At 41.1% G+C, this 19915-nt stretch overlaps 1 protein-coding gene across 1 annotated transcript in view; it reads right to left on the bottom strand.

The window, feature by feature from the left end:
* MAP3K9 (mitogen-activated protein kinase kinase kinase 9) overlaps nt 1-14882 on the bottom strand; it is a 48652-nt gene extending 33770 nt beyond the window's left edge. Inside the window, exon 1 of the mRNA XM_010574137.1 lies at nt 14474-14882. Within this exon, the coding sequence (XP_010572439.1) occupies nt 14474-14705 (232 nt within the window). The 5' untranslated portion in view covers nt 14706-14882. The remainder of the gene's footprint in view (nt 1-14473) is intronic.
* Between the last annotated feature and the right edge of the window lie 5033 nt (nt 14883-19915).

Raw genomic sequence — 19915 nt, 5'->3', positions numbered from 1 at the left:
CCCGATTGGGGGGGGGGGGGGAGGGGTAATCGATTTGTTACTAATCAAATCAAAACAGGATAATGAGAAGTAAAACCACCTTCCCCCACCCCTCCTTCCTTCCCAGCTCAACTCCACTCCCCATTTTCTCTCCCTCCTCCCCCCAGCAGCGCAGGAGGACGGGGAATGGGGGTTGGGGTCAGTTCATCACACCTCGTCTCTGCCGCTCCTTCCTCCTCAGGGGCAGGACTCCTCACGCTCTTCCCCTGCTCCACCGTGGGGTCCCTCCCACGGGAGACAGCCCTTCACGAACATCTCCAACGTGAGCCCTTTCTGCGGGCTGCAGTTCCTCACAAACTCCCCGGGCGAGGGTCCTTTCTGTGGGCCTCGGAAGGAAGCGGCTGCTCCAGGGCGGGCTCTCCCACGGAGTCCCGGCCATCTTGGGGGGCATCCCCCTGCTCCGGTGTGGGGCCCTTCCACAGCCTGCAGGTGGGCATCTGCTCCCCCGCTCCCCTCCGTGGGCTGGGGGGGACAGCCTGCCGCCTCACCGTGGGCTGCAGGGGCATCCCCTCCTCCTCCTCCTTCCTCCCTGACCTCGGTGTCTGCACAGGGGTTCCTCTCACATCCCACTCCTCTCTCCGCTGCAGGTTCCCCTTCTTAAATCCGTTCTCCCAGAGGCACTGCCACCGTCGCTGATGGGCTCGGCCTGGGCCAGAGGAAACTCTGACTTGGAGCTGGGGAAGCTTCCAGCAGCTTCTCACAGGAGCCAGCCCTGTTAGCCCCCCTGCCCTGCTACCAAATAGCCCAGACACAAACCCAATACAGCACACCAAGAAAATAAAGAATTTCCTGACTTAAGAGGCAAAAATTGATGATGACAGAATACCAAGGAAAGCACAATTACCTTGCAATACCACCACAACAGTTAACCACCAAACTGCCCATCGCCTCCTTATTTCATGGCAACAGCTGTATTGCAACTTTATGCTCCGTTTCGCAGCCCAGAGTGTATGTGCATGTGTATTAAGAAACACAAAAGAAATTGCAAAAAAATCCAAGCCAGGCTCTTGTAGGGTCCAGCTTACAGTTCATGCCAAGTCATTTACCTGTCCACGATGCTACTTAGTAACCTGGCACACAAGAACAGAAATCTATTAGCTAATGAACATCAAGCCTGATGGAAATGGTTACAATCATTAAGTGAAGGGAGAAATAAAAAAAGAGAGGAACTGAGTGCAGTATGAACTGAAAGCGTACAGGAAGAAATATGGAAGGGAGCAGGCTAAAAGAGAAGGATCCCTACTGTAGGGGGAAAAAAGCTTGATTTGTTGTCTCTGGTACACCAGGATAGATCTCTGACTTGATGGATGATTGCTGGCTTCACATTTAACTTCCATATAACTTTTCCCCAACTGAGACAATACAGTCAGTATTTTAGTGCCAGATTACCTGCCATTCTTTTATTTAAATACTACAGTTCTAGGCAGACCATGAAACAACAGGGCTACTACCTAGTGACAAAGCAACGTCAACTCATGCATTCTGTTGTTACATTTTGAAGATTTGTCAATTCTTCATAGACCCGTCTACCATTAACAGTGTTTCTAGCGTGGATAGTGGTGCTTTGAAACAGGCTGGGAGAATGACCTGAAGAAAGTATTAGAAGCTTGTTTGCCAGAAACATAAGAAAATCTGATTATGAAGGTATTTCAAGCTAGCCTGAGCTTAATGGGAGCTCCTGGACCTAGAAACAGAGGGCGTGACAGAGGTCCCAGGTAAGGCCCTTACTGCCAGCTACAAAACAGATGCAGCAACTTGATGATGTAGAGTTGAGAAGGCCTGAAAAACCCAAAGGTGGTGGAAATACCTGAATACCTGGAAGTGTCAGTGCACTTCAGTAGTTCTCTTTTAGTCTTCATCAATGTTAGCACTGCTGTGGGTCGAATGCTTTGCCATCCAAGATTCCAGGAATGAGGAAAGCAGTCATATCAAGACATGAGGAAAAACTCCAGCAAAAGGATTTAGCCTGCAAGCATATCCCACTCACATCCATTCCCAAGAGCCCCTACTCATTATTCTGTGCTGTACTATTGTCTCCTCAGAGCCACATCAGCTGGTTACACAGTCCAAGAGCTAGATGGCAGCAAGAGCAATGGGTGGGTGAGTGACAAGAGGACTACAAATAGCATGTGTCACTTTTGTCATTTTACTTGGTGTAGAAAAATTTAATTCTAATATTTAAATCATTAAATAGGCATCCAACTACCTGCACAGACTTACTGAAGTTTCCTCCCCAGTCTCCTGTATTCTTATCTGGACTCTCAACTAGATCTCTCCTTTAGTCCCAATGAATGCTTCACCATACCTATTCTTATTTTGTTAGATTGAAGATAAGTGAGACAACCACTACTTTAAGACCTCAAAGGCTGAAAAATGGCAAAGGAACTCAAACTCACGTGGAATGACACCACTCTAACTCATCTTTTCTCTCCCAGAATAATACCATGCATTGGGTGGTTTTGTACATCACTCCAGAGCAACTCGACCACCCATAGATACAACAGCCTAGTACCAGATTGGCTTTCCTATAGGCCCTTGCTCATCTGTTACTGTATGATCACTGTTTTCAACAGCAGTAAGGTCAACAGGCAACTATAAAGAGGAGAACTAATGCTTACCCTCTCCTAGCTGATGCATGAAAGACCATTGCTGCAGCTGAGTATACTCATTGTGGGTGCAAATATTGGACACATTTTATTTCTTCCTCCATCCTGCAAACAGAACAGCTTACTGTGGCTTCACTTATCAAAATGCAAAATGGCAAAAGTTTTGTCAGATAGTGGATAAGCATCGGCCCATCCACTTCCTCCATTTAGATAATTCAAGTACTGTAAGGAGATGTATCAGATACTGAGTCCATCAAATCCCAGGTGCAAGAGCTTTACAGAAAGAAAAGAAGAGAGTAAAACCTTTATGAAAACCAGTGCTTTTTCACTCTGAGACCCTTAAATGCAAAACATGAGCAGGGTTTCAAGCTATAAAAGCTGCAAGTTTTTTCCATGGTAGAATTCAAGAGCAATCCAGACCTGTATGAGGAGGTACTACTATTAAACTTCTCCCTGCCAGCATTACAGCAGAAGCCTCAAGTGCAAGAGTTGAAGGAAACAGAGAATAATTCCATTTCCAAACAATTCCAAATTTATCAAAAAATTGCTTTACACTAGTTTCAGAAGTCAGCTAAAGGCTTACTGAAGCTGAAGGTGTGCCAGAGAGGAAAAAAGTCTGATTAATATCACAGGATCCAGACTCTCCCACCCACCCATGGCAGAATGTGTCCAAAACCAAGCCAATCTGTTACAGGAAACCTTGTCTTGAACAAAGAATCTCCTCACACAACCCCATATGTTTTCTAAGAGTTTGTTTTTCAGACCACAGAATAAAGTTATCTGAGCTAGGACAGCTCTGAAGGCACTTCCTGAGAACTACTCCTAGCCGAGGGGTCCAGGAACACTAAAATATTAATACTACACTTATATTTGAATCTCTTCCCTGACACACACACCCTGGAATTTCACAGTTGGGACAGCCAATTTCAGTTTACAGTATTTTTTTTACCCATTTCCCCACAATCTGGGTATAACCTTCACTTCGTCCAAGTCCTTCTGACTGCCTTCTAGATCTATTTCCAGTCCAAACTACTGGGAGGCTGTGAAGTTCATGCAAATGTGGATTTATTTTTTAAATGGAGACTAATTCAGAAAAATGATAAGCATCTTTTGCCTCTTGCATGGTCCAATTACTACTTTTTATACTTTTTTATCTGAAAAATGAATAAAAACTTCCACTGTACTCTGAAGAAATGCAATGCACTCTGAAATCTTCAGGGTTCTTATTCAGAAGGTACTATAGTTATAGCAAATATTAACTATAGTCCTATGGTTTTTGAACAGTCCTTATTTGAAAGAGAAAAGTATCCATAGATCAAACAAAAATGCTCTTGCATAAAAGATGACTTCACTGAAATTACTATGATTGTTCCAATCCCATTTTCCCCTCCCATGAATAAGCAAAACTTCCCAAAATGCATTTCAGGTCAGGTGGTGGTGGTGGTAAATATGGGATGCTAGATAAAAAGAGAGCCTTAATATATTGCTTCATGCTGCTGCGTTGTCTGAGAGTCATGGTCTCAGAGAGCCAGAAGCTAGCTAGTAAGTCTGCACTTTGTCTAACTAGTCAAAAAAGCAGCATTATTGCAAAGGGGACAAGGGACTGAGCTTGCCAGGTGTTCTTTTTTTAATTATTAAGTCCTATTGGCAGTACACTGGCATACTGCCTTGAGGACAGAACTAAGCTTTTGGGAAAGGATTTCAAAAACTTGCTCCAAAATGAGACCTCATGTTGTAGCTGTTTGCCAAAATCTAATTTGCAATTTTAGCTCTACCTTCCATAGTCAGCCTGCACAGCTTTGCTTCACAAGTATCCAGATAACGAGCAATCTGCTCTTGATCCTGCGTTCAAAGTACTTAAAGTGATTAACAGATCTGCACGTGGACTGAGTCCGGGCTTTCCGCATGCAGTCTTTACCTACCTTCTGTTGGGTACTCTGCCGTTCATTTCAGTAGGACTGCATCTTTATTCTAATATTTGTTTGTGGTGCAGAAGGCTAAGTGTTGCATAAGATCCTGTAGAGCACAGAATTTAAGACTCACTCAAAACTTCACATCTTAGAAGGAAAAACAAAGAATACAAATATTGTCTCTAGTAATAAGCAAATATTTTCTCTCCTTTATTAGTAACCATCCAGCAACAACACATGTAAAAAAAATATATATACCTTGGAAGTAAAAGCTTTTTAATTATTGGGTACACGTGAGGGTTCAGCAAATCCATAAAGCTGGCCCACTGTCCTCTTCTATCAACCTAGAGGAGGTGATGGATGTGACAGCACAGCAGTTCCTGGATTTTAAGCCGTGCAGTACAGTAACTCTAAAGAGCTAATGCATAATGGGGGAGAGGATAGGAAAGGCCTCCAAAGCCACGATATATTTAGAATCGATCCTTTCACCTAGCCAAGCTGAAAAAAGCCTTACCGCTTTAGTGATCTGGTACAAAACACTTGGAATGCTCCTGGAGAACACTCAGGTGAGTTTCCTGGAATGGAGCTGTTCAGCTCTGGTTTCAGACTAAATCCTACCATACTGCTTACATTGGAACAACCTCCTAGCTCAGGCATGGATTATTGTACTCTTCATAATCAGTTAAATGCTCCACAGAAAAAAATATAATTACATCTGTACCCAACACAGTGCTTCGCCAAATCATATCAGTTTGAAAGCTTGCAACAAACCAATAAGTGTATTAAGCAACAATGAAAAAAGGAAAGGGAAGAGTAGAATCACATGAACGACATTCACTAATTGTCACTCAAGAGACTGTCTGAAAACAGATTTAATAATAATGCTGGTTCAGTGGGAGCCATTCCCAGGCAAATAGAAACATGAAATTCATGATGAAAAAAGTAGCACAGAACTGTTTAGCTTTGGCTTCAATTAAGACATCGCTATGAAACACCCAATAACACCAAGTACTATTCATTCCTGGAATAGGCTGGTACTCCGCAATCTAGAAGGTAAGGAAGATATAAAAACTTCACAAGCTGCAGCACAAACCACACCAGAAGCTGGGTTTTTTTCGGTGGTTTGTTTGTGTTCGGTTTTTGTTTTGGGTGGGTTTTTGGGGTTTTTTTTGTTTTGTTTTGTTAAATCAGATCTAATTAAAAAAAAACTTAGGAAAAGGAAGAGAGGTGTACTTCCATTAATCTGAACAAATGTTAAAAGGCTCTAAGATGCCCAATCAACAAACAAGCTACAGCTGACAACAGCAAAATTCAGACTTTGAGTATTGCAGAATGTTACCTTAAGCTGAGCAGAACAAGTTGCCAGCTGCTGAGAAAGAAGGTAGTCCTGCACTGTTGCACATGAAAGTCCACGCAAGATAACAGCTCATGCAGTAAAGCTATCGGAAAGCTGTTCACTTTTTGATGCGTTAGATTTCTGTTAGTTTTCTAACCCAGCTTACTCTGTCATCAAAAAGTGTAAGTGACAACACATTACCCTGATGAAGCATTCGGAATATTCCCCCAGTTACCAGATGACCATAATCACATCAAAGCCACGCACTGTATGACTGATTACCTCAAACAAGAAAAAGCAAATCAATAAATCCAAGGGCAAGACGGTCAACACTTCAACAAGCAGAATTAGGCATATCAAGTTCTATTAATCAAAGTTATGGGATTTTTCTTATATTCAGGATCCTTGAGCGAGACTATTCTAACATCTTTCCTAGGCCCATACTCAAAGAGGAGAAACAACAGGAAATCCTGTAATACTTTTGTTGCAGGTGGACCACATGGCCTTGTTCACATACATTCCACTGTCCTTACACATACATACCATTTTTACAACAGTTATCCATACTAGCATTTCTTTACAGTACCCCAACAACCACCCAGGAATCCCCAGTTTAAGCACAGCAATTGTTGCGATAAGCAAAATCTTAGTGGCAGAAGTACTTACCTGTCACTAGCGAATGGAGCTACTGGCACACTGACTATCATTTGCTACACATCTAAACAGTAAGTCTATAAATCAGCAAAGTTGAAGTCATGCTCACATTTAAAATCAAGGTTTCCAGTTATAATACAAGCAGCAAATCTTAACATTTCTTAACAGCCAAAGCAAATTCCAGAAGCCTGTTTGATGAAGCATCAGAGGAAGATATAAAGCTAACTAGGAGCTTGGCTTGCAACTCTAAAAATCATCCAGGACTTTAGTAGTACAGCATTCAAAGCACATACAGGATTTCAGAGATAATGTGTCATCTATGTGTACATTAGCTAAAGTTTGGTGTTTTGGGAGGGTTGGTTGGGGTTTTTTTTTTAATAAAAAATGGTGTTATAATAAATGCTTGAGTAATAGAACAATGCTTTTAGAAAGCAGAGTGGAAGGGCAGTCTGTGGTAGTAACATGAACAGCTCATAGGAGGGATGTCTATCCTTGAACTACTTCCTTCTGAAGAGAACCCTAAATGATGCTGCACCATGCTGCCATTACCACCATAACGACTCTTCTGCAGTCTGGGACCCAAAGATTTGCTATTATGCAAGTGAGTCCACTTCTCTCTGATCTTAAGAAACACTGATGAAACCAAACAACGTAATTCTAAATCCTTATACATTGCAATAGTTTCTCTTCTTCCTGCATGAGGTTCTGTTACTATTTCTTTTTCATATCTGGAAGAAGTTCAGGTCTGAGAAAGGCTGAATTTACCTTTCCATCAGCAGTCAGACAATTAAGAAGCAATTATCAGATATGCCAGTCAACTTCAGCAACCTTTTGGAAATCAAGGTCACACCAATCTAACTGAAACTATCCTAGAATCAGAAAGTAAACAAGTACCAAAAAGCAGCTACTTAAAATCACGTGCTATATCCTGTATTCTTTCCAACAGCTTAAGGCTTTCCTTGTCTTGTCATAAGGGAATATGCACCATCTTCAAAATGGGATATTACTTAAAATTAAGGAATCATCTTGGGTGATGAATCATGACTTCAAAGAGCAAGAGTGTGCTTAACTTCTGATGCTTCAAGAGTGAGTATGCTTGATTCAGATGCATTGAAATTCTGAAAGGAATTGTTTAATGAGAAAAGCAAGAGTGAAGCCACTGACAGAAACCTCTCAGAATTCAAGTTAAGTTTACTGAGGTGGGAGCAACACAAAAAAAAAAAAAAGTAGAGCTGAAAAAGTTATTCTAGCTTCCTAGAAATGCCACAACAAGGCTGTTTTGACTCTTGACTTGCTCCTTAGAAATTTCAGAAAAACACAGATTTATCCCAGCTCTGTCACAGATGAATTCATGGCAGCGGCACACATATGCCTAGGTACACTTCCTGCATGATGGTGCTCAGGTCTGCTTGTTATCTATTCTATGGTTCCATACGCACAATTTGGAGAAGGTGCTTAGTGTCATAACTCTTTGTTATTTTTTTTTTCTTAGGAGCAGAAAGAACCCTGCAGAAAAATACATGTAATGGCACAAAGACATGAAAAGGATATTAGATAGGTTTTTAAAAGTAATAAACACAATTTCACTTAAAAATCAGAGGAACTCTTTCCATTCTTGTCTACAAAGATAAGGAATTCCATTTGTGAAATTGCTGTGAAATTGCCTTTTTGCTACTTGGTGTGGGCAGGAGAATACCAAAGTGGTTTTGTGGACATCAAACTTATTCCATAAAGTCTTTCTATTTTTGACTTGCAATTAACAGTGAAGACATCAATTCATATTCAACTAAACCAAACCATTTACAGGAGATTTATTTTCATTTTGGAACTCTCAGAAATCTACTAAAAACATACTGAAAATAAGACTGCAACATGAAAGCATCTGTCAATCCTCTCAGAAAGGAAAGCAGCTGCACTAATTTAGACAAGCTAAGGAGAAAAAAAAAACCACAAAGTAAACTGTCATCCTACTTCTGTGAATTCCCAGTGTCTCAACAGCTTAAAAATTAGCATCACCTTCAGGTATAATTTAAATCTTCTGAACTAATAACACATGAAATTAAAATATTTTTTCATTCTGTTCAACAGAAAGTTGTAGTATTACTGTCATGAATTTCATCATTGTATTACGACATGCAAAAAATTATAGTTATTTGGAATATTTTTAACCACAATATAAGTGACCAGGGTATCAGCACTAAGGTTGATACTCTGGGGAGACAAAGAAATAAGCAGAGTAACCAGAACTAGGAGTTATGCACCATTAGCAATATCGTATATCATGTCCATAAAATCAGATAATTGCTTAAGGACAGAACCTGCAAAGTCATAAAGTCACCTTTAATCACCCTTAGGAACATATTATTCAAGATGTTTGAAAGGCTTGGTTTCTACTGTATGTACTTTTTAAATCTAAAAAAAAAAAAAAGTTTACTGATTTTTGCTCCCTGAACTGAACTGGAACACATCTGCACAAAATTAATCTCCCAGCTGTTGTGTCCCCCTGCCACCAAAATCTCACATTTTTATCTCTTTCCTCAAATAGGACAAGGGACCACCCGACTAAGGCCAGATCAATTATTCACCCAGTGTAAAGCATTCAGATGCCACTGAAATAGTTTCACTGTACTTTACATGAAGCATTACTCACACTCATTTAATTGCACTGACAAAGGAAATCCATTCTGATAGAAGGTACAACATTGGAGAGTTAGTCAGCAAATTACACTGAAGTACCAGAAGCAGCAATAATAGTGCAGACTTCCGAACTGTTCTGCCAACATAATTTAAGCAGACCCTGGAAAAACTCTCTTCTACAACATTACCAGACCAAGGAAGAGGTTTACATTAAGTACTTTTCCTTCTCTGAAAAGGCCAACAGAAGAGTGTCAATTATGAATGGATTGGGATGTGAATACTGCAACAAGGAATGAGATAACTAATGACGTGTTATCAAGATTGATATGTAACATTCAAGTCCTGTTGCCCTTGGATTGGATTTGAACTAGTTGCAAGGAATCCCTGCTTCTAAATTTTGCTGTATTAAAAAAAAAAAAAACGAACAAGGAATATTGTAAGTCCTAGGAACAACTGTCCAGAGACCATGTGAAAGTCAGCTCTATTAGCATCTTTATGAACAGAAAAAGGCTTAACAACTGCATAAAATAAGCAAAGCTATAGCGGAGTTTGGAACTCTTTAGAAAGCTAGAGCTTTCTAAATCTCAGGATATCACAAGCTTACCTTGATGGTCCAAGAAGTAGGAGAGGTGAACACCTTCAAAGAACTAGAAGGGAAGAACTACTGACTTGACTGAATCAGAATTGTTGGGGTTTATTTTGAGCTCTGTCCTTACCTCTTTCTTTGACCTTGGCCTTGTCACTTTGCTGCTAATCTTCTGTGCCACTCTGTGGAACACAAAGATAGTGACTTTTATAAAGCACTTCGCTAACTGGCATGAACACCCTCAGCAAAATCTTTCAATGTAGTGCAAATAACAAATGTATTTTGCTGAGCCAGTCAAAAAAAGAACAAATATGCTTTTGCTAGTTCTCTGCAGCATTAGTTAACTGGCATTATTCCTATAGCAATACTGGCATATCTAACATTGACAGACAAGTAGGAACAAACAGGACCAGCTTCATTATTTACAATACTTCACTAAAACCAACAGGACTGCCCTTTTTGATCCTAAGCATTATATGCCAAGCACCTTCCTCTGGCCAGAAATGAGACTCAAGCCATAGGTGAGAGATAAGAGAAAGGGAAACTCTAAGAACTATGCTAAACACAGTGATGTTGGCTTCAGTGGGCATTCCTAGTTGCTTTTTCTCTGTAGCTCAGCATTTAGATTATTTAGGAGCGTTCACATTGGGAGAGGCCTACTACCAATTTTGTAACATACACTCAGCGGTACACCAACATGCAGCTGCAGAGGGAAAGGTTACCAATATCATCAGATCATGAGAAGAAAAAGAAGCCAGAGAGAATTCTGTCAGATTAATAAGATTAATTTTCATATGGAATAAATTGAATCTCTTGAATCAAATGCCAAAAAAAAAATTCTCCTCACACAGCGGAACAAAATAGCTTTCCTGGGTTATCTTCTTTCTCTTGTACAGTTATATGACTGACATGCGAGTTGGTAATACCACTGGAACACTCACCTATCAGCCTCACTGCCAACTGAGCTGACACCCAGCAAAAGAATTTCAGGGTCTCTAAGTCACAGGTGTGCAATTTGTTCTGTAAAGATCTTTATGTACTCATTTCCTGATACCATCCCCAGACCGATGAAACAGGCAGCCCTCAGAACCTCCAAGATTTACAATGAAAATCTGCCTCAAATGAACACAGTACTTAAAATGTACAGGGCACTCTTCCTACACTCTAAATGTATTATCATTAAACATTAAGTTATGATAATGAAAAGGAGAAAAAAAAATGAAGAAAAATGATGGAACTAAAAAAATGTCCACCTTTTTGGTTAAAAGGAAAACAGACAATTGGTTTGGAGAGTGCTTTTTGACAAGGAGAATCTCAACAATCAGACACCTCCTGGAATCTTCAGATAATCCCCTGCAGTTCAGTCCCTATACAAGGCGAAGTTACCTCCCAAAGCAATCAAAACCTTATGTTCTTCACTATGCTATCAGAAATGTTGAGAACTATTCTGAGCATTGTTTTGGTACCTATTACTTGAGTCCACAAGGCTACAATAAGTTTAGATTAAAAAGGATATTTTTTTTCAAAGCCTTATACATATGTAATGGCGTAAGTTCTCAGACTTGTATTAAGGTGCCCAGCTGATTTATTTTACTCTTCAAAATGTAACATGACCTTCTTAAAAGGTTCATCATGAAGTAATGTCCTTATGCATTCTCTATCTGCCTAAATAGAGGCAGACATCTGAAAGCAAGGCATTCTCTGATTTTCTTCTATTCTGGCAGAAAATTTTATTTTAAATAAGGCAACTCTGTTCTTTCCCACTCCCCCATCTTGTTCCTTAACTCTCAAACTAAGTCATACTGCAGCTTCGGATGGATAGTGCAGGTCCCAGCTGGTGCTTGAAGGCAAGATGAGAAGTATGAGAATCACTATCTATTATTAAACATAGGCAGTACCAATCAGCAGATCAATACAGCTGATGCTCCCATGACAGGTCTACAGTATTCGTAGATGTTTAGTACGTGAAAGAAATCTTTTCCAAGTTCTTGCAAGCAGAAGCTGTTCCTTCTCCAGAGACACATTACTGCCTATCAGTTGGTAGCTGGTAACTTGTGCAAAGAAAATGCTACAAGCTTGTAATTCTACAGGCACAAAGCTAACAACGTAACCTGTTCTCGATTATCCACAGTAATTGAGAAAACTAAGTACATCAGAAAAATATAGAAAACGCAAGCCATATATAAATCAGGATGTAACAACATACTTAGTCCACTAATCTTTACAAAACTTGTAAAAAAGCTTTCCATAGAAAACAGAGCAGGGGAATTTCCAGGATGCTTATTATATATAATGGAAAAGGGATTTCAGCAATGCAGTGACAGAGTATTCAGAAAAGACATGACTTGGACAGTCCAAAGTTATTTATCCTACAGATAACAACGAGTTAAGCCTACCTGCATGTATAGGTAATATAGACCTTTTTTTCTCTTCCACCACACAGCACATAATGAAGAACTCTATATTGCCAAACTAAAGTAAACAACTGTTGTACTGTCAAGCCCATACCTGAGGTTACTAATTCATCCTATTTCAAAACAGAGTCACAAAACAGTGAATTTTCCTTAAAATATGTGAAGTCCTTCCCTCTAGTACCAGCTTCTACATTTTTTTAGTTTCCCAAATACAATACTGCTTTCTGCAGACTTAGCTGGGCTAGAATTTTCCTATACCCATAATTTCTGTACTAGATCTGATGCTATCTTTGGTCAAGATCACCACATAAATTCTCCACCTCTCCCCTCCAAACACAGGACGTCTTTGAATCCTTCCACAGGCGTTCCCACTCATTCTTCCTCTTCCTTTACTATTGCTTTCTCCCAAAAGAGGAAAATTCTAGTAATATATGTAGCAAACCCCTCAACTTCTCACTGATAATTTACAGTGCAGCACAACTACGTACTGCTGATTCACTGTGACAAGAGACATTTACTCTTGCTGCTGACAGTACAGATGTTTTCTAGCATCCGTATCTGTGGTTGGTGATACTGTGCACTGGTGTCCCACTGGCTGGGCTGGTTCTCTGCTTAATATGTTTCCCTTTCACAACTAGCAGTCTCTAGTCTGAATAAAACAGTGACTACTGGGAGCTAACAGCTTTTTATCTTAGAAAATTAAGCAAGAAAGTCTTAATGGCCTGTTAGCAAAACAAGCAAGTAAATATTTTCTTAGGTAAGGAGGAAAGGTCCAACACTTAAAGGCAACTATTTCTTATTCACAGATGCAGCCAGTCATCCATTAACCAAGCCAATCAATCCTTCATTTTATAGCATTTATCAATATGCCCATATATAGTGCCATCTGTAAGGGAAAGGTTTAGATATTACGAAATCTTTATAGACATTAAGATTGCCTTACTCTAACAAAAAGGGAAACTTTCATAGTGTAAGAATAATATTATAGAGACCAATTTGAAAGCTCTTATAGTTCCTATCTTCAAACTCACTAACAAGAGTTAGTAATATCAGTTTGTTGTTTTTTTTTTTTTTCCTTCACAACAAACTATGTAAATTCACTGCCACAAGATTTGAGGCCAAAAAACCACAGGAAGATTCTGCGAGGCCTGGAAATTTGCAGCGTTGTAATGGTTAATGCTAGCTCCAGCGAATCTATTTAAGATATTAAAATTGCCATCTGTCAGATCTCTTTGCTAGATGTTACTGCCCTCAAAGCAAAGGAGAACATTTGCCTGCATCCCAGCCACCCAGTTCATATTAATTCAAGCCATAAATGAAAATGGGTTCATAGTAACACACGTACCTAAACCACTGCAGCCAACACGCAAGTATGTGTTTGCTCTTGCCATCTAGACACAGACAAGCAGAGAGAAAGGCTAAACAGCTCCATGCAGGCATCGGAAAGATGATGATCTTTAAACCACTGCAGCAGTTTGCTTCCACACTCATAAATAATGTTCTATGCACGCGTTTGACTTCAAGGCAATTTTAAGTTTGGGAAAACAGACACACTACAAAAACAATACCCAAGTGGCAGACAATAACGCTATTAGTATTACAGAGTAGCTATTCACCATGATTTCCAGAATCCTAACTACCAAAGTTCAGTCCCCATGCTCTAATGGGTCAGCTGCATCCCATGTAAAGCACCACAAGCTGAAGTCCTGGGTGTACAAGGGCACCCACTGGGATATTTCATTTACCCAAGTTAATGTTTCTGTCAACTCCAGCTCTACGAGGGATAGAGAGAAGATCCAATTCAGCAGGGACAGGTTAAATCTCCCATATGGAAAACAGGCTTGCATCTCATCTATACAGCAAAATCTAGCAAGTAAAATGAAAGCTTGGGAGCATTTATCTTCCCAAAGGAGCATTTATCCTTCCAAAAAGTGGAAGGAGAATACACATTTTAAGTTCAACAAGACTTTCCAACCTACAGGAGTCTGCTGAAATGCCAATAAAACCGATACACTGTATATATATATATATAAACTACTAGAAAAGCATGCTCCATTTACAGTTGCTTTTGCATCCAGTCATTTAAGTTGCTTCTACAAAGGGAAAGCATTTACATGTTTCCTGTGGTCTGTAGCACCATACTGTAGAAAAATAAACCCCTCTGGGATTGAATTAGAGGATACAGTGGTTCACAAGAAAGGATCGCTAAGTTAACATTACTCCCCTCTTCATACGATTTCTTTCGAAAAAACATATCCCAGCACCCTGGCTGTTCACTGTGTAGCACTTACTGTTGCTGGACTTCAGGTCACGGTGAATTATGGGAACAATTGCTTCCTCGTGCAGGTAGTTCATTCCCCTTGCAATCTGTACTGCCCAGTTCACTAGTATGTCAGGAGGTATCCTTTTACCAGACAACACTCTATTTAGTGATCCTCCACGGGCAAACTCCATGATCAAGCAAAGATTAGGTTCCTTCAAACACACGCCCCTGAGGGCAATGATGTTGGGGTGCTTTAACATTGCAAAGAGCTTGGCCTCTTGGCGGACATTCTCAATGGTCTGGCTGATGTCCTCATCAGGGTCATAGCGAGCTGCCTTGACAGCAACCTCATCTCCTATCCATACAGCTCGATACACTTTTCCGAAGCCCCCTATGCCAATGATTTCCTCCAGAACAAGCTCTGAGAAGTCGATCTCCAGGACTAGGGAAAGAGGAAAAAAAAAGACGTAAACATTTAGCAACTATGCAGCCAGTACATCAGCTGAAGGTCTGTGTTGCCCAGCCTCACCCTTACCCTTGAAGGAAGGACCAATTTTCACTCCAAAACAATACAAATGAAAGCAGCAGTCCCTTCTGACAGTCCTTCATTGCCAAATAACATGGTAAAACAGATCTTGCAGTATCATAAAACCTGTATGAAGTACTCACTGTGAATGGTGACAAATTAGACCTAATGGTGGTGAATGACACACTTAATAAAATAGCCTCCTCTTAAACACACTTAAATCCTTCTAACACTGACACCCCCTTAAGGATAACCCTTCATTTCCTGCCCTCAATGACAGTACAAGATTCCAAAAAAGAAAAACACACCCACAGGCTAATCTCCACTGCCTTCACTATACAGTGCTTAATGTGACATAGCTAAAATTCAACACAAAATGCATCTGCTCCCGCATTTGTCCCTTATATGTCTTTTATTCAACCGCCACTAACAATCTTTTAGTCCTTCCCAAACCACACTTATTCTTCCACACCTCTACAGGCTTTGCAGATTCATTCCCCACAAGAGATCCGTTAACCAATTCTGACACTACTGACAACAGTGTGACAAACAGATGGATCAGACCACAAACTGAGTATGCAGAGCTAGCAATCAGAAAAACACTTTTTGATTAATGCATACTGCATTTTTATTACAGAAACTATATGAAATAACAGAATCATCATTTTCCATTCCCACGCACTCACAGCTATACTTTACAGGCTGCCACAGTAACTGGTGGCTACTTGGCATTGTATAGTAAAAATCTACAGATGCAGATGTCTTAATTCAGAAAAAAAAAAATTGCATCAGTGCGAAAATATATCCTGTACAACTGTACACTAAACATAGTTTATGCTCACAGATGGCCAAAAGAACCCATCCAATACTGACTAATATAGAATGGAAAAAACACATACTGACCATTGAAAACACGCTAACACAGCTGAATTAACAGTAGTGGTAGGCCACTGGTTAGATACCATTGATGCTATTCTGATATTTTGGTGGTTACCAATTCCAGCCAAAGAAATTTTTAAAAGCTTTAAAGGAAAAACACCATAATGCAAGGATTTAAGCAGAAAGTCACCGATACTTTTAATACTCTCCTGCATTTGAAATGCCAAAGCTGACACGACTCCCCTGCTTTGTCTAGTAGAAAGGAAGTTAAGTCTGTAATGGACTTACCTGATATAGCTATTAGTTCAGAGTACTGTATTATATTACTGGGTTTTGTAGTTACCGATTGTATACATAAAACTCTCCACTGTTTTTAAAAGAAATTACATAGTCATACAAAGCAAGGGAGCAGGTTAGATTCTGCTTAAGTAAAATATTTTACTTACTCCAATCAAATGTCTTTTCTAAGTATAAGCCTATAATACAAGACATGGTCACAAAACTGTATGGAGTTAATACGAACTCTGCTGTCCACAGCTGCAGATTTTTTTTTTTTAATTTTTTTTTTTTTTTTGACTGAGCTCTATCTTCCCTGAACATGATTTTTAAAAGTCTGGCTTCCTTTTGTAAGCTGGTCAAACCTGTGAGCTAGGAGTTGACTATGTAGAGGGATTATATCATCAAGCTTCCTATGCAGTACAGCCAACATATGCAAATCCTTAGCTAGCTTAATAAGGATGCTTGTGCTCTTTTTCCTAGTGTTCCATGAACAAAAGATTAATGGGAAACAAGATAGAAAAGTGATCAGGAAAGTCTACCAAAAGGAAGAGAGGTCCTTTGCAGTCCAGAACACAAAAAGAATTTATTTGTCTGTTACTGCGAGTACATCTTTTGGGTAATGCTCTGAACATCAAGGATTTACACAACAAAGAAGGTTTCACTCCTACAGTAGCAGCCTTGCTGTTCAAATGCCCACGAGCTACAGATTACTAGAAAAGATGAAGGAGTAGATTCTGACCAGAAACACTGAAATTTTAGAACGAGACTGCAAAGACAATAACTCCAGATATGAGACTACCCTGTCACTGAGAATACACAAAGGGGGCAGCTCTGGTATTTCTCACTGATGAAAGAGCTGAAGAAACCAGATGCTGAGCCCTATCCCCTTCAGTCAGTAGAATTTCAGCAGGGGTAGAACGCCCACTTAAGCTGCTCCTAGGGACAAGGTCAATTAAGAGACCGAAAACAAACGCGTTAAGCCAGAAAGCAAGATCGACAGACCGTCCCCCAGCTCCCGCCAGGCCACATGCTGGTGGTATTCCCAACCGGCGTCCTCCTCGGGCATTTCGCGGATTCGGAAGGCGTTAAAAGACGCGCTGAGCGAGCGCTTCGCGCCGGCCGGCAGCTCAGCGGGGGAGGGGCGGCGGCGGCGGGCAGCTGGGGCGGTGCTGAAGGGACAGCTCCGCCGCCGCCGGACGGACCCGCCCCGGGGCCCCCCCGCCCCAGCTTCGCCCTGGCCGCTGGTGCAGAAAAGAAGCGCGACAGGCGGCAGGAGGAGATGGGCAAAGGAAGGCCGAAGGCGTGAAAAGCAAAGGCCCTTCCTCTGTGCTGTCACCCGCTTCGCCGCAGGAAAAACAGACCCCTGCTGGACGCCCAGTTGAACAAGGCTGGGACGTCAAACGAGAGATTCGTGCTCCCAGATGAAAGCTGAGGTGTTACACTGCCAGTTACTTCGCAGAGAAAGTTTTATCTGCAGGTACGACCTTAGCTCTACTTTGAAAATGTATGTTTCTTTAAGGCAGACTGGCCAGCTCGCCCTCATGGGTAGCTCAATCAGAAAAAAGACAACTCGTCTTTAGAAAAGTTTTGCTTGGTTTCTTTGAAGGTATTTTGTGCTGAATTAGTTTCTTCATCTTCACAGACTTAGTTATACAGCTATGTTAGTGCACAAAATACTTGTTTTTCTTCACCTTTCTAAACACACTAACCCCTTTTCTAAACTCCAGTTTAATTTGGCAGACATGCTGTACTGGACTGTAACGGCAACGGGAATGCTTAACATGCATTTTCTGCCATAGAATTTAAGGACTGGAGTGCTATCATCGCTCTGGGGACCGATAAGGAATTACAGAGCCTGTACGCCACGAACCAGTGGCCATGTTGACAACTGCAAAGTAGTTGTTGTTTAATCGGCATTTGTTACGCCATACAATTAAACCATTTAATTCAGTCCGTAGGGTGTAAGAGCCCATTGCGCAGATGAGGGTCCTTCAAGCTGGCCCACCGCTGACAGCCTCAATAGGCTACTTTTATCATTCATGGTACCCCCACTGAGGTAAGATTCAAGCACGCTATGTGGATGGCTGAAAGACAGCATGCAATTACTAGCTATACTACTACAGCTCTCAGTGGAAGCAGAATCTCTAGGGCTTACACTCCAAAATCTTCATCAAACATGAAGACAAACTTCAGGAAAGCAACTAAAAATAGCTTCTGTGCCGAGGTGCACATCTGGAATGACACCTTGCATTACTCCTGCAATACTTTAATGCTTCGTAGTCCAGTAAGTTAACAGTAGACTGTTATTCCAAACAGCTATCAAACTAACATGACCAGCTCTAAAAGTGGGTATCGTTCCTTGCAAAGGGATTTCTAACATTGAACTTCAAAATCCAATTCAACAGCAACAAACTTTACCCCCTGTCCAAACTGCATTGTTTCTTTAAAAAAAGAAACATACTCCTTTAGCATATTAAAAACTTATTGGAGGGCAATAAATTCTACTGTCATGAACATATGGTCGATGACTTGACAGAAGTAGCGTAGTCCTGTTGTGGCACTAGAAGGGTAAGGCTAGAATAAAGGGGGAAGGTGCAACTCCGTAACTGTTCTTGAACTATCAAACCATAGAAAGTACAATAACACAGGAGAATCCAGAGTTACAAAGCTTGCGCTTGAACAGTCAAAACAGGAGGGGGGCTGAGGCTTCAAGTTCTGTAGAAACGGTTCTCCTAACTATCTCCACAGCAAAACCTAACAAGCATTCACAGTGTTTTCTGCACATGGGGAAAAAAAATAATTCATCTATACTGTTCTAGCATGAAAGCAAGCACCACCACTGCCCAGCCTAGTCCCTTCACACTCCCAAGGGCAATACTATGAATTACTGAGTTTTTACCTAAATGCTTTCAAGCAGAACATAGAATGAGAAAAAAGCTATTAGTTGTATTCCTTAGAGATATGTCCTAGATAGGACAAAGCATCTTTTTTACTCCTTTTACTTTCTAGAAAAGCCTACTAGTCTGAAGATTTTTCTCTGCCCCTCCAAAAAAAGCTCTTGCCCGAATTGTCAGTAGCGATAGATAAACAGGATCTAGAAACAGTCATTCCACCATTCCACACTGTTTCTCTTTCCACAATTGTATGTAGTGACTAAAAAAAAAATGTAGAGATGAAATGGCCCTATTCTCTGGCTCCAACAAAGGCTTCAAAACAGCACTGAAGCTCACAGAAACAAACCAATCCCTTCGTGCCTTCAGCATCACAACTTCGCCAAGCAACCCTCAGGTAGGCCCAGATATCCAAACTTGGGTAAAACTCATTCACAGGTATTTTAGAACAGAATTCGTAAGGTGCCAAAGGGCTAAGGAAGAACCTGGTAACACAAGCCAACTCAGGAATTTTTAAGCGAAACATAATAAGCTTTTGGTTAGGAGAAAGGAAGATATTGAACAAGTGCTAGCAGCGAATCAACACTGCAGGAAGCAACTGCTTCCTACCCAGCAACCTCCTCCTTAAGGATATTCTTAAAGGGAGAGTCACCGAAGCCCCCGGCGACTCCACGACTGCCCCGCCTCGGAGCTTCAGCCGTTCGGTGAAGATTTATCAGCCCCTGGAAACATAGGCCTTGACAATGGGACCCCACCGCTCCCGGCGCCAGCGAAACGCTCACACTGCGCTAGGTTCGGCCTCCCCGGAGAGGAGCGCTAGCCTGGAAGACAGAAGGGCACTGGAGCAGCAGGAATGCGGCTGCGGGTGGCCAAGAGCGCGGGCCGGAGGACGGGG

Source organism: Haliaeetus leucocephalus, unplaced genomic scaffold (genome assembly GCF_000737465.1).
Source record: "Haliaeetus leucocephalus isolate CR32 unplaced genomic scaffold, Haliaeetus_leucocephalus-4.0 Scaffold417, whole genome shotgun sequence".
Classification (NCBI taxonomy): Eukaryota; Metazoa; Chordata; class Aves; order Accipitriformes; family Accipitridae; genus Haliaeetus; species Haliaeetus leucocephalus.
This window is presented reverse-complemented; position numbering and strand designations above follow the sequence as displayed.